At 44.3% G+C, this 22,988-nt stretch overlaps 1 protein-coding gene across 8 annotated transcripts in view; it reads right to left on the reverse strand.

Moving 5' to 3' along the window:
- celf2 (cugbp, Elav-like family member 2) overlaps window positions 1-22,988 on the reverse strand; it is a 237,182-nt gene that overhangs the window by 126,620 nt on the left and 87,574 nt on the right. For 3 of the 8 annotated variants that reach the window (XM_080518094.1, XM_080518092.1, XM_080518090.1), the window contains exon 1: window positions 21,523-21,602. The exons of the other annotated variants lie outside the window; for them this stretch is intronic. In XM_080518094.1, coding sequence (XP_080374220.1) covers window positions 21,523-21,599 — 77 coding nt within the window. In that variant the 5' untranslated portion in view covers window positions 21,600-21,602. Of the gene's footprint in view, window positions 1-21,522; window positions 21,603-22,988 lie in introns of those variants that run through there. 8 annotated transcript variants of the gene reach the window in all.

Genomic DNA, 22,988 nt, shown 5'->3' on the forward strand with positions numbered 1-22,988 from the left:
AATGAATTTTGAAAAAAATGGAAAGAATTTGATGATTCAGAAACACACAAAAAAATGTGTGGAGCAAGAAAAATACTATAAAATATACTATAAAAAATTACTATAATTGTCTGTCATTAATTAAAAAAAATACAAATAAACAATATATTTTTCTAGAATATTGTACCTGATTGATTAGATTAGATTGTTTTCTAAAAAAAAATATACACATTTTAAATACAGACATACCTTATTAGTTGAGAAAAAAGATGACTTTTGATGGAGGAAAATGTTCCCCATTATATTTTTTGGGAATCGGAAATATTTTCAGCATAAAATGGAGAAAATTGTTTGGGTGCAGCTTTTTATTCATTAAAAAAAAAGAGATAATTTTTGGTGGTAAAAAATATTAAAAACAAAAAGAACTGAAAAAAAATTGGTTGAGTTGAAAAAAAAAATGGAACTGTGTCCCTTGTGAATTTTCTAAAAATGAGTTAAATATTATTTACTTTGCTAAAAATCTGAAAAACCAAAATAATTTAAATAATTTGTTGTATCGCCATATTTTGGGTTGGCACAGCTTGGTTGGGAGAGCGCTCATCTCCCAATCGGAAGGTTGCAAGTGTGATTCCCATTTCTGCCTGCCCACATGCCGAAGTGTCCTTGGGCAAGACACTGAACCCCAAACTGACTGTGTGAATGCAGTGTGAGAGTGAATGGCTGCTGGTGGTTGGAGGGGCCGATGGCGGTTGATTGACAGCTTCACTTCCGTCTGCCCTGGAGTAGCCGTGGCTACATACGTAGTTTACCTCCATCCAGTATGGAGTCAATGAATAGTGGAATGTAAAGCATCTTTGAGTGTCCAGAAAAGAGATGTATAAAACCCGTCGTTATTGTTATTTTTCGGCTCAGTTCATCTGCTAAAAATCTGATATAATCTAATAAAAGCTAACTTTAAAGTTCTGCAAACCTAGCCTTGATGGATAATGCCCATTGAATGGCTACAACAACAAAGAAAGACACACACACACACACACACACACACACACACACACACACACACACACACACACACACACACACACACACACACACACACACACACACACACACACACACACACACACACACACACACACACACACACACACACACACACACACACACACACACACACACACACACACACACACACACACACACACACACACGCAGTCGAGACTGTTTGGCAAATGGCACCCGGTTGGAAAATGTAATTGCTTGAACTTTAGAGAAGCGACTGTAGCTTCTGAAATACTCACGGGAGCCATCAGGCCAGTGTTTTAACACGCACGCACACACACACACACACACACACACACACACACACACACACACACACACACACACACACACACACACACACACACACACACACACACACACACACACACACACACACACACACACACACACACACACACAAGCTCCCTGTCAGCAAGTGCAGTACTTTAAGTAGTAATGACTACTCTGGCTGTTAGGGTGAAGAGAGGAAGACTGGGTGGAAGGAGGGAGGAAGGAAGGAGGAGAGGGAAAAAAACCCCCTGTTTTAATCTCCAATCGCTCTGAATTTTCCTCTCCCCGGCCCGGGGAGCTCAGCTCGCAGAAAATGGCCTGCAAATGTCGATAAGTCCACCGTTAAGGAACGCTTCACCCAAAATGTGTGTCTTCTGAGCGCGGTGTGATCAGCCTCCGTTACAGCGTGTGCTTTTTGAAGTGGTGGGGAGGGGAGTTTACGACACTCAAAGAGGGCTCGTAAAGGGGAAAAACAGCTACGTGTTGTCTTCTGTGTCTCTAACCTGAGACAGAACTCCCGATTATGCTGCAACAATATGACTGTGATTCATGTGTGAGCTCAGACTGGTGATACGTTGAGCGAACCTCCGCAGGTTCACAGCCACATGAATCAAAGACAAAAAAAATATAGACTTTTTTTTTCATTCTGATGATAAATTATCTAAAGGAATCTAAAGGAAATTCAACTTTATAACTGTTTGAGATTATTTCATGTGTAAGCAACAGGTCCAGGGGTGCATCCAGTAATTTTTGTTGAATCAGCTAATTAAACAATGAAAACCACAAAAGAATCCAAAAGCGACCTGGGAAAATCTCCCAGGCACCTGCTTTTATATATTACGATGCGAGTCATTACATGTGATTTGTTTACTACACAACGGTGCTCAGAGTCAACGAAAACACAACTTTTTGAAAGCGCTTCAATTACATTTCCATGGAAATGGGAGACAATGCAACTTTTGCGAAACGCTGCTACTGTGCATGTGCTGATTCCGATTCCACGTACGACTGCTTGACGATTTGGCTCTTAGATTATCTTATTGATTCTCATTTGGAAATGAAACCTGCAGTATTACCAGCAGAGGATGTGCTCACGTTGCCGCTGCTGCTGGGTTCAGACTCACTCCTGAACCGATCGAAGGAGATGCCACATTCATGTCCGTGTTCTCCCACCGTTAACGTTTACATCGTATTGTTCTCTGCAGCATGTGTGTGGTTCCGTGTTAACCAAAAAAGCCGCCATAGCGACCAGCCGCCACTTCCCTCATAACTGACTGTATCACACCTCTGGATTAAAAGACTCCTAATCTGACAATCCCATAAACACAGAGAAACACTCTCCAGGACACATTAATCCCCCGTCTGGCCAGGAACTGGCTCAACTCGCGGGGATAATATTTGTGTTTCCGCGCTTGCAAGTGATTTAGTGTGTGTGTGTGTGTGTGTGTGTGTGTGTGTGTGTGTGTGTGTGTGTGTGTGTGTGTGTGTGTGTGTGTGTGTGTGTGTGTGTGTGTGTGTGTGTGTGTGTGTGTGTGAGCCCGGGGCTGTCCCCTCAGCGCTGCGTCCGTATCGACCTGCAGTGGAAAACCGGCCTGTGCTCGGCCATGTAGGCCAGGAAGTCGATGGGGACATCAGAATGAGGGCAGCCGTCCAAAGCGGCAACACAATGTGCCCAGAGGCCACACACACACACACACACACACACACACACACACACACACACACACACACACACACACACACACACACACACACACACACACACACACACACACACACACACACACACACACACACACACACACACGCACGCAAAACCACTGTATACATATGAAAGCTTGGCCATTTTTCAAACAAGATTGGATTTATGGTTTATAAATTCCCCCCCAGATGGTGATTCGGGTGTAATCTGTCTAATAGTTACTTGATGAACACAGTCTTTGACTGTTTTTTTTTTTTTTTCTTCTCTTCAGTTGCAGATGCTCTGCGCACGCCGTCATTATCATTAAAACATACTGTATTTTGCACATTTAATTATCTGCCACTGCAATGAATTGTGAAGACAGATGGGAATCACTGTCTGTCACTGCAACAAAGGAGTATTTCACTGGAAAAAAAAAAAACTTTACGTGTAACTAAAGAGACGTTTTCCAACTGGCTGAATGAGAAAGACAGTATTCAAGGTTCTGTGACCTCCTGACTGAAAACTGTGTTTAGCAGAGACATGAAGGTTGTCAGTCATATATTAAGCTAAACCATCTCCAAATAAACTGACTTAAAAGACTGAAAAATCGTTTTAATGTTGGAATGCTACACAGAGCAGTTACTATGTTGATCACCTCCTGTTTATGGGGTAATCCTGAACTAAACGAACTCTCCTGACCGCGAATAAATGTTGGTGTTCCTGGTTTTGTTGCAGCTTTTTCCTCATTTTCAATATTACACAGCATCTTCCCACAAGCTGGTGTAGACTTTGTATACACAATGTTTTCAAGTGAAAACCGAAAACCTTGATTGCAGTTTGGGTGGCTGTTTCCACCACAGCAGTTCTGAGAGCCAGTCACAACGCAAGTTTTTGAAAATGCTCCAACTCCGTCTTGTACTAAATAACAAACAACAGTGCCAACTTGTGGCCTGGCATGCGAACGATTGTTTTCAGGGTTTCTGCTGTTTCTGTGGAAACGGACATCATTTTCAAACGAAAACGCAGAAATGATGCGTTTTCACGTGAAACCTTGTGTGAGCGGGACCATAATCACTCAGACTGACGCAGACAATGTCAAAGCAACAATACAATCACACCGCTACAGTATGTGGACAATAGTATTGTAATTGAGAGACACAATATCAGTAAGTAGTCCAGGATTCATCATTGCTGAATGATATTTAAGTAAAAAAAATCAATTATCACGTGCAAGCTCATCTCTCTAACTGTACTTCTTGAGTGACCATGTATTGGACTCACTGTGGAGGAATGAAGCACACGACCCCAATGCTGGTCATACTTATGTAAAGAGCAAAAACCTTATTTGTGATCTGATATATAGTCAATGTCTGCAGCTATAAGTGTCCCTGATAAAAGCAGGGAGCATGAGCTGCTGTGTCATCGACCTTCCAACACATCAATACCAATGTTCGATGTTCCGCACAGTGCAAATGATCACAATATCAGGCGAATTACATGTTATTATCACCTCTGATGAATTTAAATCGAAGCACTCGCAGAGCCACTGGCTCACAATGGGAATCGAACCCTCTCCTCCTTCACTGCCTTATTCAGTGCCTTGCTAACGGACCACAGTGCCGCTGGATCGTGTCAGCAGCTACGCTGACGGCAAAACGTGTTGGGTTGAAGAATCGGGTTGAAGAATCGGTTTGTGCTCTTATCAGGCAGCCGCTTTGAAAACCCAGTTGCTGAATACGTTTAAGTTGCTGCGCCTGAAGAAGACAAAAAAAATGAGGCCTTTTGTTGAAAATCGAGGCATTTCAGCTGTTTGTTTGTTTTTTTAAACTGCACCTTCAAAGCATCAGTGTTGTGAGCTTGATGCACTGGTATTTCTTATTTCATCCAAGACGTTTTTTTCAAGTTCAATAGACTTTCGACTTAAACTTTTTCGCTGTGAAATATCTCAATTTAACTCAAGTAATACACATTTCTGCCCAAAACAAGCAGTTTAATAATTGTATCATTATATTTTTACAACAATCTGAGGTTTTCATGCACTGATACCGATACCAGTATCTGGTCTGCACAGCCTTCGCATATCGTTTCCGTATGAAGTAGAAATTAGCCTTTATGGCATATTAGAAGTCCTCATATTGGTACTCAGAATCAGTAAGGAGCTAAAGGTTAGTACTTGTACTTATCCTTTCAAAACGTGGTATTATTGCATCCCTGGCTTTAATACATGTATCAGTGAGTGGCATCTGGGTGCCGCCGCTGTCCGCCCTACCTTTGAACCGCACATCTGATGGCTGTTTTCAATTATACAAATTAGGCTTACTTAAGGGCAGCCTTGATCACACACACATCCAAACGTGCAAAGAGATCACACGAGAGGAGCATCCCGGGTGGGAAATGGCCAGGGACACTGTAAAATAGATCTGTGCTGAGGGAAATGAGCCAAGCGGTGCAGATTGCCGCCATGCTCCTTTAAGGCTCTTCTCCCACTTGCGCTAATGTCTTTCCAGGGGTGCATGCAGTTTTGTTTTTTTCCCAAAGCCATCCAGCCTGTTTGATCAGCAGCAGCTCGGCGGAATGAATCCATGTTCGCTGTTAGCCTCTCTCTGTGCTTCCTGTAGGGCTCGGGAGGCCTGGAGGTGGGCTATTACCGACTGCAGAAAGACACTGTTGGACGTACATGCATGCACGGGTAAGCAGCTACATGCTCACGGGCGTGTTTCATGCACACATCCAAGTGCTACCATATCTGTCAGAGTGCAGCTAAAGTGCACCACATGTTTGTGTTTCCTCTCCCTCCATTTTCCAGGAGCCCTCCGTCCTCCTGAAAAGACTCGTGCCAACAGGAATCAATGGCTGAGAATACGCCTCGTGCTTCGGCTTCTCTGTGGCAAATTACAGTAGTGGGGGGGGCTTAGCAGGCCATTATCACCACGCCAGGGTCAGACCTCTGTCAAACGCTGCATTGTGTGGCCGATTTGCCCACCTATGCCGATTCACTGCGGGGGCGGGGTTGCAAATGCCGAACGCCGAGATAAAGCAGAAACCTGCACAAAGAGGAATCACTAACTGCTGGACTCAGTCCTCCGGTGCAGTTGAGGCTCTGAATACATGATGCTGTAAGTGAAAGAGAACAGACTGCGGTGGCCTCTGCACACTCCACTTGCCTGTTGTGGCCGCCTTCTTTGTTCAAACCTTGATGTAGAAGTGATAAATGGACTACAGCACTCTCGAGAGGCTAATAAAAGTAAAAAGAAAAATCAAGCAGCTCTTTGCATGGCCCCTGCACTGATCACCTGCTATGTGTTATGTGACATGCAGATGTCATTGAGGGCATGTACTGTAAATCTGATACCAGCGCATGATCCATGTCATACATGGCGTGCAGGGATGTGAAGTGACTCATCACACAGACAGAAGCCAGTTACAGTCTGCAGAAAGTCTCAAGGAATCACATGCTTCCACATTGAGGGACATTGTGGCCCTAAAACAGGAACATCAAACACACTTGTGCTCAGAGCCCAATTCCCTGGTAAAATATTGCCATAATAACTTTAAAATTTTAACTTTCAAGTTTTTCTTTCAATCTCAATATAAACCCAATTTTGATCATGCAAAATACAGTGAAATGTCCCAAAAACTGAAGGATGAATGGAGCCACACGGCTCCTGCAACAAGCTTAAACAAATAGCACACACTCACATTTTTGCAGGTGTTGTTTTTTGAAGCAGTTTGCACGTTTCTACTTTAGAGTCGACTTTTTCCACCTGCAGTGCTCCACCTCTACGGACTGCGTCCTCAGCTCGTAGTGACTCCTCCTCGGGAGTGGATGCTGTGATGCCCGATTGTAAGGAGGAGTTGTTACTTTCACTCCATAACGACATGGCAGGTTGTTTTTTTATTAAATGAGCATCGGGCGGTCAGTATTTCAAACATCATGCCAGACCTCAGATCCCTAAAGTACATAAACAACACTGGCAGACATCCTTTTCAGTGTTATGTGGAATCGCTAAACTTTTCTGAAACAAAAATGTAAAAAACAATGCGTTTTCACTTGAAAGGTTATGGAAACAGGACCTCACATTAACACAGCCTGCAGAGCAGTTTGAAGCACAAAATTGCACCAAAACCAACGGAGCTCAGCAGCTTTCCAAAGCCCAGAACTCAGCGTTGGGTCACGGCGGTGGCGCCGTTGTAAAGGACATCAGTGACAGCGCAGCAGACCCCCTCCACGCCCGCACACACACCTATCACCTTTCAGGGTCTGCACAATCTCTTCATACATACTAAATATTATTTTTTTCCCACCATGAAATTGGCCAATTTGAAAGATACTGAGTATCAGCACAAAGTATCTGCAGTCAGCAGCTTCCATGTGAAACGCTTGGCATCGGTTTCTGCCTGTAAAAAGTTCATTGAACCCTCAGGCGGTGTGGGGTAAATGGGCGGGAGGGGAGGATGGGGGTGGGGTGGGGGGAAGGGGGGAAGGGGGAGAGTGGATGAGGCCAATTGGATTGCAGCGGGATGTGGGAGTGGAAGCAGGGAAGGAATTCTGCGTTATAACGGGGAGGATAAATTAAAAAGTGGAAATGTGGGTCGAATGGATTGATGGGATGAAGGGCAGATAGATGACGGTCTAAATGGATGATTGGTGGCATGAGTGTGTGTGTGTGTGTGTGTGTGTGTGTGTGTGTGTGTGTGTGTGTGTGTGTGTGTGTGTGTGTGTGTGTGTGTGTGTGTGTGTGTGCGTGTGCACCTCCAAGGTGCAGATTAGATCACCGTTATGACTGCACGAGCCCTCAGGACACGCCTGATAAACATCAACAGATAACCTACACATTTATTCCCACCTCTGCACCATTCCCACTTCCTGCCTCTGTTTACCCCCCCCCCCCCCCCACCACCACCAGCCTCTCGCCATCCCTCCTGCTCTCCCCTGCCCTCGCTAACTACATCTAAGAGTCCCGGGGCAGTGCACTAGATCACGCTTCTCAATAAACCCGTCAAGCTCTCCCCGGCACCCCCTACCCCGTCTCCCCTTAGCTTCCCAAACACAATAACAGCTACTCTGAACGCCCCTCCCGACAATACTCCCATCGATCACTCCGCTATCTGCAACACACACACACACACATCTCTCACTACATTGCACCCACTGAAAGGTGCAGGTGTGCTCCGTGCGGCAAATGTCTGCCAGTCAAAGACACAAATTCAATCAATAATTAGTGGCAGAGCTGCGAACAGCGTCGCGTTTTGTTTCATTATGACGACCCTGCTCATTGAGCTGAACGTTCGGAGATGGAGTGGGAGAAGCTTCAGCATTGTGTGTGTTGTGTATACTCACAACACCACCTCACCCTGACCCGGCAGACTCTACAAAATGAATCCATTCAGCAGTTTGATGGGCTGCGGCTCAGGTGCAGCGCTGGACTGTCCTTCAGTCAAAAAGTTGGCGGTTCGATCCCTTGATGGTCACTGAACAAGATGTTCACTCCTAATCATGTCCTGCAAGGTTCCCATTGGTGTGTGTGCATGAAGTGATGCACTCTCTGGCTGCTAAAGTCTCAGTCCAGGTCTTAATTTTAATAACGCATTGTGTTATGAGTTCCAAAGTCGGCTCATATTCCTGTCTCTGGAGTAACTCTGGGCTCCACTCAATTTTATCATCAGAGCAGCTCAGCACAAAATATGATCTAAAGTACAAAGTTCTCCTTGTTGCTACAGTTTTGCATTTAGAACAATACAGGCTATAAACATGAACAATAGGAGCACACAATGGACAGACGGGCCAGTTAGATTGTTATTACAGAGACTGTCATCTATAAAACTACCAAGTTCAGGAGGATCTGGACTGAGAGTCATGCCTACTCGCACATCTACAGTTGTGGTGTGCATCCACAACAGCGTTTTGGAAATGTTGTGTTCTCCCCCATTTCCATGGAGATGGAGACGGAGCATCTTCTAAAAGTTCTACCTTGAGAGCCGTTTTCAAAAAGTTGTGTTTTCAGGGGCACCGTGGTCATGTAAATGGACACCAAAACCTTTTTTTTTTTTTTTTTCTCACACTTTCAGTTGAACTGTTGGTCCATTCAAAGATTTTTTGAAATGAAATTGCAAAAACAATGCGTTTTCACTTGAAATGTGCAAATGGAGGCTCGGGCGTTTGAACTGGATCAGATCCACATCTTTAAAAAATCCTATTAGCCTTTCTGTGCAATCCACTGGAAAGCATTAAAATATGACCATCATGCTGAATAACTGAAGGCCACATTTGATTTCTGAGGATGACAAACCTACATCTTCACCTGAGAATGCATTGAACACAAAGTATCCCTTATCACTTCAACAGGTGAGAACGACAACTCTACACCAAACTCCCAAAGTGCACCAGGAAACCTTCTGACTCAAGATTGAATTCAGTCAATCTCAGTATATGGAGCACATTAGATGTAACTGGACTGACACGCGAGCCGTTCTATACGACACAGCAGCTGCAGCGACATGTGTATGTTTCCGCCTTCGACACTGACACGATTTGACCAAAGTGGGTAATCTCCCAGAACTGTATTTTGCTTTTGAACTCCGGGGAGATTCTCTGGTGAGTGCAGAGAAAAAGAAATAAAGGTAACTACAGTGGTCTGGTGAGAGGGTTGAAAAAAAAAAAAAAAAAAAAAAAATTGGCTGTAACTGAGAGGTTGTGCAGAGTTGGACTCCGCAGGGAAGAAAGAGGCAGGCTGGGCAGAGACGAGCAGGAGCTCTCTGACATCCTGTTTGTGCCCTCCGCTTTGCATTACAATTCATTCTCAGTGCGAGTCAAGGTTAGACCTGACAGCTCTGTGACCGCGCGTGTGTGTGTGTGTGTGTGTGTGGGCTCATGTGGATGCTTTGCAGCACCCATACAAAACAGATGGAGAGAGATGGAAATGAAGAGACTGAGAAGAACCGACAGGACAGATTTATGGGAGGGAGTACAGGTTGTAGCGTCGAGCGTCTAACGGCGAGGCAGCACCTCTTGGTTTTTTTAGGTGGGGGATGGGGGAGATAAATCTCACATGCATGGCCAGAGGTTTGATTCCTGCTTAGATTCAATTATAAGGTCAGGCCGAAGGCTCTCGGAGGGTAATGGACTGTCCTAATAGTCATTTTTATTTCTTGTTCATGAATATTTCACCACTAAAAAGACAGATAGTTGATATATCTGCATGGAATTTGTTTTAACCAATCCATGTGCAGGTCACTGGAAATTAGCACTCGATTATAGTTAATAATACAACCTTGGAAAGTAGTGGAGTTACTTTGTTTGTAAGCTTTTCTCACTCACAGTCATCCCATCGAGTCATACAGTTGCATTAATAAAGATGCTCTATAATCTGGATGTTAGCTGAAGTCAGTGGGAGGAAGATTCTCTAACCATCAAATCGCACTGAATCGATGCTGAAACAGGCCCATCTTCATTAAACGTGCCGTTTTCACACAGTAAGTTTTCAGCCTTTTTCGAGATACATTCGATAAAAATTTGAGCTGCAATACAGGAAATGTTTATTTACCCAACCTATTGTTGCCTTTCGAGTTGTGATTCGCATATATACTTAGTCTTTGTGACACGACAGGACGGTTTGACCTTATCAAACCTCTTTCCTCTGCCAAACACACGCCGTCACAGAGATAGCCGAGTGCCACCGAGGCCCAACATCTCATTTCAAACACTTCGCCAGCTGATTGAAGTCACTCGCCGCGTCTCCTGCCAGCATTTCAAGATAATGTTCAAGTAGTAATGTATCATCATCTTTCATGGGAAATTACAGTTTTCACCACCGTCTTGTCGATGCCACACACAAACAGTGAGTCAGCCCGCCACCGGGCCGGCCGCAAAAACCATTTCGTTCGCCACATTCAAATGCCTCCGTTTGCCTTCCTGGGGAAACGGCGCAGAACAAAGCGACGCGATTCATAATGATGATTTGTTTTGAGCAGAACTGGATTGGTACCATGTGCATGAGCGAACACGGTAATGAGTGGCACCTAGTCGAACTGAGCGAGGTGTAAATCACACAAAGGAGTTCACAGCGCCCGGCCGCCCTGTTTGTTTGTCCATCGAAAGATGCCACGGGAAAATAACCAATTAGCACCGAAGAGGGAAACAAAAAGCAAAAATATAAAAAGAGCTTGCGCGAGACTCGTGCAGCGGGAGGTGTCGTGCACGCCGATGGCAGGTGGCGCCGACCTTTCCGTGACCTTTGAATGTCACATGATCAGACGCTTGAAGTTTGAGCGCAGTCTAATGTCAGCAGTGGCCGGCTCGCATGCGGCTCAACGGCGACGCGAGTGCGAGTGAAGCGGACTGACAGACGGACGCAGGCGGGTCGTGTCCTGCCGAGGAGAGCAGTCGGAGAGCCAAGAGGCCAGCACCACAGGTTTGGTGCACAATGCCAGGATTCGTTGGCAGTTCTTTGCCAAACTCACTTCACTTTAGCCAGTTTTACTGTCCAATATGAGCAGTGGTGCCATGGTCCCTGGAGACCTTGCTACAATTTTTTTTTACCATTTTTTAAGAAACAGTTTCAAATAAGACAACTATTTAGTGAAACTCTGCCAATTGTATTTTCTCACTGTCATATAATTTCAGTATGATGTCAATATTAGCTTCGTCATGACCAGCCCTACTCTGCCTCTGATTGGCGTGTCAGTCCTCACGCAGCACGACAAACATAGACATTAATCAATTAGATCAGTCAATGCAGCGAGTACTGGCCAATCACAGGTGGAGTAGGGCGCATTGTGGCTTGGCTCCATACAGCCGCGCACACCCTGGACGACAGCACTGGATCCGAGTCATCTCAGCATCTCTGCACACTGACCATGACCGCTCTGTTCAACGTGTTAGCTGGGCAGCTAACCTCAAACACACCTGAAATACACCAGGCGATTAAAAATGAAGAAGACATAAAGTCAGCAGCAACATCCATCTGATCTGCACACCTAAAAACACTTTTATGTCTCTGCTGTGAGGAATTTTCTCGGTTACCAGGGTGACAAGTCCAGTTGCATCTTTATACGATTGGCTGTTGCTACGCTTTTTTTTTTCTCTTAAACATCCACTCTGAGAACAGGTGAAAAAAAGTCCTACATAGATTTGGACCCTTTAAATGTTTGTTAATGAATTGTTCTGGATTCTGTTCCACCTCTGTGTGTTTTCCCGCCAGACACTCTCGTCTCAACATCCACAACCAAGCATGTGACGTCAACTGGGGATGCCAAATTGTCCGAAGGTGTGAATGTGAGCACTTTGTGTTTTGCACTGATGGACTGGCGACCTGTCCAGGCTGCACTCTTGCCTTGGCCTATTGTGAGCTGGGATCAACTCCCGAACCTGAACCCTGCCAACAGCAGGGCGTCTTTGGAGGTTTTGATGGGCCAACAAGTATTTCAGGAGCACTGAAAGGTCAAAGAACAAAATATCCAAACATGGGAATTGTGTGCCAAAATGACATTTGACATGTGTACCAGTGTGTGTCTATCTACATTCTTTCAATACATGTCTATAATCAGGATGTTTAATGTTATTGTGCTTTTAAACTTTGATGAAAGAGGCTCTTTTAATAAAATGTAACCATTCATAGGAGCACATTATCGCAACCCGCCAATCACATGTGCCTCCAAACCGTTGCCAGCTGTCATTGGTGGAGAGGAGAAGAAGGGGCGGGGCCTGGACAAAAGAAGCCAAAATGGCTCCATTTTGCGTAACTTCAATGATACTGAAGTGTTTCAATAAATATTACATTACATAACTTTAATTTTGGAGACGTATGAAACCCTCTAACTTTTCAGACTTGAGGCCTTTAATTACTCCCACAAAATCTGTTAAAAATGAAAGAATAACACCAAGGACGGAGCAAAACTAATATAATGATAACCAAGTTTCCGCCGCCTGTTTAAATCAAACTTTATTCACGGTGAGACGTTCTGTCTTCGCAGAAAAGTAATAATTCAAAAGAATCACGGTTGAAAAAAAATCCCCGGCCCCGGTGATTAGTGGATAATAGCAGCAACTAACGCAGGTAAGTCGATCCCTCCTCTGTAATTCTGATGGCTCTTTTAGCCGAACAAGAGCCTCAGTCCACGAATGTTGCTCCTAATCCCGAATTCTCTCTCCTTCTCCACAATAATGAGCTCCTCTCAGGCTCGAGAGTTGACAGAGGTAAAGCATTTAGCACGCTTGAATGGAGAAGAGAGGGAGGGAGTGGGAGTGCAGAGAGAAAGAGGGGAAGATACGGGCCAAAGAGGGATAAAGCGAGGGATGGGGAGGAACAAGGGGTGAAAAGGAAAAAAAAATCTACTGAGACATGCATGAGGTAAGCTCTCCCTCTGGCAAGGCGGAGTAATGCCGCTACACATTGCAAAAGCAACGGCTGACTGTTGAAAGGGAGGAAGGAAGGGAAGAGGGGAAGATGGGAGAAAGAAGAGATATGCATAAACCATGAGAGGAGGTGCCATCGTCATTGTGTTGTCCCCCGGGATTTACTTATTTCTTCGCCCATCGCCACAGCCCAGGGACATGATGTGAACAACGTGGGGACCGTGTTTGTGTTATTCCATACTTGTGTGTGTGTGTGTGTGTCACGTGATGTGTATTCTGCGTATTTGCGTGGGCGGAAATGTGTCTATGCAGCAGTGAAAACATGTGCATGCTTCATTCGTTTCAAGGCCAAGTGATGAAATACTCTCGGAAAGAAAGAAAATTAAAAAAACAGGGCATGCCTGCGCGCGCACACGCACACACACACGCACACACACACACACACACACACACACACACACACACACACACACACACACACACACACACACACACACACACACACACACACACACACACACACACACACACACACACACACACACACACACACACACACACACACACTCATTTTGACTCAATTCACAAAGCGGGTGTGTGTATGTGTGCGCGCCGTCTAAACGTGCACTTGACTTGAATGAGCGGACCAATGAGCTGCAGACCGGCTCGCTCGCATACTGTGGGAACAATAACCACGGCGGATAGATAGAGATGCTGAAGTGTACCTAACCGTTCTTGAGGAGTCAAATCAAATTAATCAGTAAAATGGTGCGGTGATGAAAGGAATCGCGGAGGGGAGATGGGAGAGGGAACCTGTGAGCTGGAGGAGCATTGGCAGTGCAGGCAAACATGGCTGACAGACGGAAGAGAGTGATGAGACAATCAAGAGCACATCATTAGCTCGAAGACGGTGTATATATATATATATATATATACACTCACAAACAAAGAGCAAGATGCATGGTAGAGTATAATAGACACTACAATAAACTCACAGCAGCGTCATGCAGGTCTCATGTTTTTTTTTTTTTAAATCAAACATGGCGTCTGAACGTCTCAAAAGTCTGGGAAAACCAAAAAACTAGACTCTCAATAAGTGTTGTCCAAAGGGTATCCAACCTGATATTAGAAAAAAAAGCAACGAGAAATCATACACTATTTTGTTAGCATCAACGAGCTACAGCTCTCTTGGGGTTTTCATATCATTTAATATGATGTCAACACAATTTTTTGCACTTATTTTCATAAACGTGGCCTTTAATATGAAGGAACTAAGTGAGAGACGAGCTGGAAGTGTAAGTCAATACCGCAGGCTCGCTAACATGCTAACAATTAACTGATGACTGAAACTCAAAAATAATTCCGAATGTACACGTTTACAGGTTTTTCAAGTGAAAACGGCAGACTTTTGTCGCCTTTTGCATTTTCATTTAGCAAACATGGTCATCTGGATTTTACTGTGTCAGTGTGCTTTTAAAAAGACTAAATATAACTTGTGAAGTGCACATCCAACATCTCTCATTAAGGATTGTATCTTTCTTTCTTCAGGCATGAGGACATTTTCGAGCATTTTGGAATTGATATTGTGGAGATAAACTGAGTTTAAATTATAACGTTTAGTCACTATTAGTTATTTACTACAACAGATTCACAACAGATTGCACTTGGTATGTTATTCACATTTAAGTATAAATCCAAAATATTGGCAGAGTTGAAGCAGTTACTTTACAAGATGTCAATCATACTGAGTGACATTTGTGAAAGCTCAACATTTAATAGAGATGAACTCAGTTTTTCCGAGTTTACTTTGAGACTGTGCCCAAAATGATAAGATTCACTTCCCAGAAAAGATGCCATAACAGGCATTCATTTGCAATTATGGATAGGTGTTTCCTTTTTGACACACTTCTCGAATCTTACATTCTGACTAAAAAGCGATGCTTGTTTGTTTATTTTTTTTTCTTTTGTTAAATATTGAAGGTGTAATTTTAATGAATGATGCATATCAAAGTGTGTAATCAATCAGCTGCAGGTGTCACATTTGTTTACATGGATGGCATGCTCCCACAAACACTTTTCAATTAGAACGCCGAAAGATGCTTGTTGACCCCATCATGTATCCATAGGCTATACACCCCTTCCCACCAGACACACACACACACACACACACACACACACACACACACACACACGCAGACCCCAGACACACGGTCGTGATATATCACCACCTACACACAGCGGTGTCAGCCACAGACAACTGCTCCTGAGCCCCAGCAGAGAAAAGACATTCATCATTATGACACCACACACACACACACACACACACACACACACACACACACACACACACACACACACACACACACACACACACACACACACACACACACACACACACACACACACACACACTGAGCGGAAGCCCAGCGTTGCGGCCGGCGATGCGTGAAGACGACTCCATCACGTCGTACATCACACCATACTGTACATGTTTCCCGCCTAAATAACAACATTATGAACAAAAACAGTCATAGCAGAGAAGACGAAGGGCCTCGTCTCCGGTCGCTGATGGATTCCGCCTCATTCCTGGCCGTGTCATTCTCACGACAGAGAATAAAAGGCCTTGCCGTCCTGCTTTGGCAGGGAGAGAGAAAACCACCTATCTGCGAGTTTCTCGTTGTCTTTTAATCTCCACATCAGATGAGTCGAACCCGACCTGGTGTCTGTCTGGGGACTTTGACACTGTCAAGCCGTCCCCCCCCCCCCTTGTATATTTTTCCCTCCCACGTCAATTCTCAGCCCTTTTCCTCTTCTCGCCGGCTCCATCTGGAACGCGTTGCTGCCATCGTCTGATTCAACTTGTTATCTGAATGGTGAAGATGTAATTTTTGTTTGACTACACATTTAATCACAATCGATCGATACGTAATTGAGTATGTGCGAAGCTTTTAACCTCGTATAGATCGAAAGCAGAAGCACAAGCAGCCGACAGAGTGTCTCGTTATGCGAGCTATTTTTTTTTTTTTTATTAAAAAGGGGCTTTATTTATACACCAGAGGTAGTTACTCATGCATCTTTTAGCAAGTCAACACACACTTCACAGAAACTCACAGTATCACAGCGCGAAGAAGAAACTTTTCTCTGAGAGAAATAGTGAATTATTTTGAGTTTTTAAATACTAAAATATACATCAGTCCATTAAAGTGTGCAGAAGAGACTGGGGATGGGCTGACTGAGGGAACGCTTCAGGTGAAAATGCTAGATTTACGTTGTGTTTTGGGCGTTCTGGTCACAGGACAACAGTGATTGAGAGCCACGGAATAATGCAACTTTTTGAAAATGGATGCAAGGCGGAACCGTTCGAAAACGCTCCGACTCTGTTTTCATGGAAACTGGGGAAAACTTGTGTGTTTTAGAGTTGACACTGTCAGTCATTATGATAACAATAAAATCTGTGTACTCCCATTGTTAATGTCGGTAGTGTTTTGTTCTCTGCTGCATGCGTGTGTGTGGTTTCATTAGAAAATCAAACAGCGCCCACTACTGGGCCTGCAAGAGAACTACATCGTTTTCTGCATCCCTGCCGATGCCATGTAAACGGACATTATTTTCTCAATGTTGTTGTGTAAACGCGGCCTGAAATATGTGTGGAAAATGACCCTTGCTGTGCGTGGCCTTGTTGTCCGCCATGATTCATTCCTCACTCGAGCAACATAAACATACAGAAAATGGGTTGTGACGCTTATGTTGCTTGTGTGAGTTCAATCATCGACAGATCTTCCATTCATTGCACACCCTGCCTGGAAATGAGTCACCGAGGCTCATCTTAGCTCAAAAAGGTTGCATGAGAAGATGACGTGAACCCAACCAACATGGGGGTAGAGCACAGTTCCACACAGCAGGGAGCCGCTTTCTTCCTCCACAGAAACATGATGCACTTTATTGATCCCACTGTGGTAAATCATTGTGTTGCAGCAGGAGAATACACTTAACTATACATCCCCTGGCAGATTGATTAAAGGATCCTAATATGCGATATATCTCATGTATGAGAATAGTTGACCGCATTCTAGTCACCCGATTGGATAATAACTCAGTGGAAATAAAGCTGGTATATAAAGATCGTTCATGTTTAGGAGAAAATGAGGAGGATTAGAGTTTCCTCTTCCTATATCTTCCTTGTGATATTGATATCTCTGTGTTTGTTCGCTCCAAATTGACTTTTCCTTAACCTTTTGTGCCATTTCACCTCATTTACTTAAGTCACGGTTAGTTGTAGGCGTACATTGACCCTATTGTTTGTTAAGGCTGGAAAATTGTCAATCTTTAAAATAAAGTTTGCTTGAAACAACTGAATTTAACTGCTTAGCAATCCCATCATTGTTTTTGTTTGTTTGCTTTTATAGCCTTTAAACTAAAGCCTGAATTTGGAGGGATTAGCATTTTGGCTTTTTTTTTTGCATTCCTACTTTTGCTACTCCTCCTTTGCATTCGTACAGGGGAGCAACTTTTTTATTCTCTGGAAAAATTATGCTGATTACAAATTCTCTGAAAATGTGATGTTCTGTTAACGGGAAATTTCAAATGTTACATTTTTGGGCGATTATAAGATTGCAAACTTTGCTTTAATGTCATAGGGATCAAATTCTACAAAGCAATGGTCAATTTCCAAGAGACTGAATGGAGGCGCTCGTGATGAGAACAGCCTTCTACTGAACAAGCTGTCCCTTCTTTCTACCCCTCCCTCTCACATCCTCACATTTTGCATTGCATTTCTCATGAGAACCCTATGTTGTGTGTCACAGGACCCTTTCAGCTGTTGGCTTCGTGATTTGTGTGCGTCCAGGCTGTGGACATGTCGGTGGAGGGGAAGTTGGAGGGATGCGAGGGGCTGGCTGGTCGTAAAGAGTCCACACTGAGCTCTACATTCTGTGAGAGCTGTGGGTTGTGTACACACTTGGCACCAACGTGCCACCTTCAAGCATTTTTTGTGAGTCCGTCTCGTCGTTGCCCAACCCACAGTGTACTTGTTACATTCAGCAAGCCTGAAGTTGTGTTTGCTCAGATATTAGCGACACGGTTGGTGAAGAGCATGTAAAGATTACAGCTGAAGGCTCCACTTCCTGTTGCGCCCTGAGGAACCTCGCAGTCCTGCAGCAGATGGGGAATCAACACACAGTTGCAGGAGGTGAGGGGGGTCACATATTTCCCAGACGCAGACCCCAGTATGGGATTCAGAGTTGGAGCTCAAATGGAAAGGAAAGTGCAGGGGGGGGGGGGGTCCGCTGCATTTTTTTCCCCCCTGATTCTCTCACTTTACCCATTTTTTTTGGTGCTTCCAACACAACTGGATCAAGAGAGATTAGACTGTTAGTTCCACTTAGTTCTCACATGATCTCAGCTAATATTTGTCAAGTCTGATGTTGTCGGTAGCAGTCAGCGTCAACGCCAGGGAGGGAAACGGAGCCGATTTCAAATCCGAGCACGGCCGGGAGACACCAGGCGGAGAGCGAGACGGTCGAGGAGAGGGAAATAACAGAGCCCGATGCAAATTCTTTACATAGCTCTGGGAAAATGGTGCCATTAACCATAACAGCTAAATCAAAAGACCACCAAGAGTAGGGCTGGAGAGGCGTGTTCACGCAAATACGAGGTGTCATCTCCACGAGCACTATCTCCTCCAACCTGTCCGCCTCCTCACCAGCTGGCGAAGAGGCCACAGATAGGGGCCGTCTCAAGACCGCCGCGCACATTATTCACCAATCCTTCACAGATCTGTTCTCTGCCTCTGATGCAAAACACATCACAAGGAGGAAGAAAAGGGGCTTCTGTGGGAGAGCGATGGTTTTCTTTTTACCCCCCCCCCCCCCCCCCCATGAGGAGGGCCTGAGCTGTCAGAGCTGATGACACTGATTAATGAGACGACCATCTCATCACCACGGCATCTTAGTAATAGACTACATAGAGAGTCAATGAACGCAGGCTGGCTGGGGTGAAGTGCACAACCTGGCCGGAAAGCACTGTGGTGGAAAGAGGAAGAGGTGTAAAAAAGAAAGAAAAAAAAAGAAAAGAAAAGTGGCTCGGGTGAGTTGGAGTCATTTAAAAGAAGCTATTTTTGGTTGGTCTTCATTTATAAACCAAGACGGTCGTCAACTGCATTTCAGAACTTACTAATGTACTCATTCAATTCACTTCATTATGCCTTTAGTTCATGTATGAGTATTCTCTTTTCTTCTATACAGACACGTAGGTTATTTCCATGATACTCTATTGACGTAACACTGGATGATAATTCTGACCAAGACGGGAGAGCATCCTTGAAACATATAAAACAGGTATATTGGAAAAAAAACCTACTTGAGAAGAAAAGATAATACATATAAAGATACTAAACAAAACAACAATCTTATTTAAAATGTGATCTTGTGATCTCTCAGATTTGTGACTCTGCCACAATCTAGTCACAATGGAAAAGAAAGGCCAATCTCAAAGAAACTGACATTCTGTACCATCAAACATGGGATCCCCTTTGAAACATTGGATGTTAATGAGAAGGAAGCCCTCTGTGCTCATACACACTACAGTTACAAGGGAATATGAAGTACAAAGCAACAGTTGGTGTGTGGTGTCATCATGCAAAGATCTAAAGGGCGCCATAAGGTCCTCACAAGAAAAGGTTGTGGTTGGCTTTGAGCTTGCCAGTGGACTTATAAAGCTCAGAATCTTCGAGAACCATTTCTGAAAATGTCTTAACATCTGCAGGTCACTTTCATGACTGGAACATGCTGAAACAAAACTTTTTCCTGGTGATTTTTGTGACACATTACTGCAATAGGTTGGATATTTTTCAAAGATTGTGCACGCCATGTACACGGTTCTGTGATCTGATGGGAACATCTGTACTGTTTAACCAGTTTACACTGGAAGCAGTGTTGTACATTTCTTCTGGCCTTATTCTCTCCCAGCATGAGTCACCAGAAGTTAAGTGCAGCATTCCCGCATAACTGCCCGATGAGAGAGGAGGAAAGGAGACCTTCACAAGAAACCAATGGAACTAGAAACGGAAGGGGAAAAAAAATAACACGATCCATCAACAAATAGGCGCTGTGAGCTGAGGGGACAGAAGTGGGACATGCGCTGCGTGTGGAGGAAAAATAACACATGACCGTGATGTTGGATGAAAACCTCCCTTTGTCCCCCTGCTCTCCAAATTCCCCAGTTTAACTCAATTACAGCAAATCCAATTGAAACACACGGGATACCAGTCACCCATGCATTCCGGCATGTTCTTAAAAACACTTGAATAAGAGAAATTGTATTTTAATATAATCCCGCCGTTCATCCAAGTGTCTAAACTGAGAATAACATGCAAACAGGACGCAAACGCCTCTGGTGGAGTTGAATCATTCTCATGTGACTGAGATCCGCTCCTCTCTCTCTCTCTCTCTCTCTCTCTCACACACACACACACACACACACACACACACACACGCACGCACACATACACACTCTCTCTCTCTCTCTTTATCTTCTCAGATGAGAGGGATGGAGTCCGCGGTGGTTCTGTGTCTCGGTGCGCCGTGCGCTCTCTCCGGTTTCGCACCCGGCGCGTCCACCGCCCGGGAAAGACCCCGAGACACGAGACACGAGACACGAGACAGGGCGGCTGCCGCAAATCAACTTCCATCCATCTGATGGAGATGGGAAGCTTTCAAAAAAAAAAAAAAAAAAAAAACATCAATAAAATTTAACAAAAAAAAAAAAAAATGTCCAGACGCGTTACAACAATCTGCCGACGATAAGACAGCTTCATAAAGACAAGGTTTATTCAAGGCGGCGGCATTAATTCCCCATAATGGCGTTCATTCATCACCATCCTGTCTATAGCTGATAACAGCCCCGGGCGCTCCTGCGATCCACGCGCAATTCATCGACGGATATTAATCACAACAAGCCACAACTAACACAATAACGCACGAGACTGCATTCATTCCTCACCCCGATTCCAGTCACACATCAGCAGCGGAGCAATATTTCCACATCGGACAGCTGCTTTTCAGGACAGTCAGGAGGAAATAGAATAGGGGAAAAAAAAAACCAAAACCAAAACCAAAACCAAAAAAAAAGACAGACTTGAGAGGAGGGGAAGAGGAAGAGAGAAATAACTCACATTCTGTCTCCGGGAACAAGCAGGCGGCTCTCCACCATCATATCGGGCAGAAAATCCAGATTGTAGGATGAAGTCATGTTGCCTGCCTGCCTGCCCTGTGTGTGTGTGTGTGTGTGTGTGTGTGTGTGTGTGTGTGTGTGTGTGTGTGTGTGTGTGTGTGTGTGTGTGTGTGTGTGTGTGTGTGTGTGTGTGTGTGTGTGTGTGTGTGTGTGTGTGCGTGCTCGCGCGCCTCCGCCGCTGCGCGCTCCGCCTGATAATAAACCGGAGCGTCTTTCTGGTCCAAGCTGCGCCTGGCCGCGGAGACGGAGAGGGACAGGTGCAAGAGCCGAGGCCTCCCCGAAGGCAGTGTAGCCAGCCGCACACACTCTGTCCGCATCCAGCAGTTGTCACATTCTCTTCTCCGTCCGCTTTCCTCCCTCCCTCTCTCTCTCTCTCTCTCTCTCTCCTCCGGTCCTGTGTGGAAAACCGCTCCGCAGCAGCGCAACTGTGCGCGCGTTGGAGAAGCAGGTGTCGAGGCGCGGAGGCGTGGCCGCACAGCGCTGCAGCTGATCTTTAACTGTTCGGGCTCCTCAGCCAGAAACAAAACCTCCACCGATGTCACTGAAACCGCCACGAGGAGTCAAACCTGCCAGGGAAAGCTAATCCATGCGTCCATCCTGCTCCTTTCCACCTCTCAAGTCCACGAACATGATGCAGTTCACTGCTGTGCATCATTTGCTCACATTTTAAAGAGTCCAACGATTAAAAAAAGACCAACAAATTAAGCAATAATGCATGGAAATGTTCAACTTTTGCATGAAACGACATCAACACACCCAAAATCCAAACAGGATAGCTTTTAAATGTTCATTATTTTTTCACTTCCAACTTCCTGTTGACCCACTTCAACTCTCCCAAAAAGCTTCAAATATACTTTTCAGCAATACATTTCATATGAACGTCCACGAATTTATATTTTAAGGCTTTGAAACTGGCGACTTTGGTCAACATATGGAAACCTCAAATGGAAATTCAACTAACTCATGTCCTGTTGGCCCAGTTCAAACCTCTTGAAGCTTCAAATGTACTTTTTAGCCTCTTTATGTCCATTCATATTCAATTAACGACTTTCTGTTTGCATGTTCATTACATTAATTAAATCAGCATAAAATGTTAATTTTCAATTGTTTTTTTTTCATTTCAAAACTTTGAAATGTGTCATTTTGGTCAATGAATAGCAGCACAAGTTTTGTCTTTTATAATATGTTTTCTTTGTTTATATTTTAAGCAGAAAAAACATGATTTTACGTCATCAATATAATATATAATATATAATCAATACATCTTGTTTTTTTGATGCTGTACCTCTGTGATTTTATCTCATTTTAACAGTTGAATTATTCTAAAAAATTATATAAAATGAACACAATCATTTGTACATAATAATGTGAACTCGACCAGAACCTTGAAATTACCAACAATAGAGA

The sequence above is a fragment of the Blennius ocellaris genome (genome assembly GCF_963422515.1).
Source record: "Blennius ocellaris genome assembly, chromosome: 22".
NCBI classification, from domain to species: domain Eukaryota; kingdom Metazoa; phylum Chordata; class Actinopteri; order Blenniiformes; family Blenniidae; genus Blennius; species Blennius ocellaris.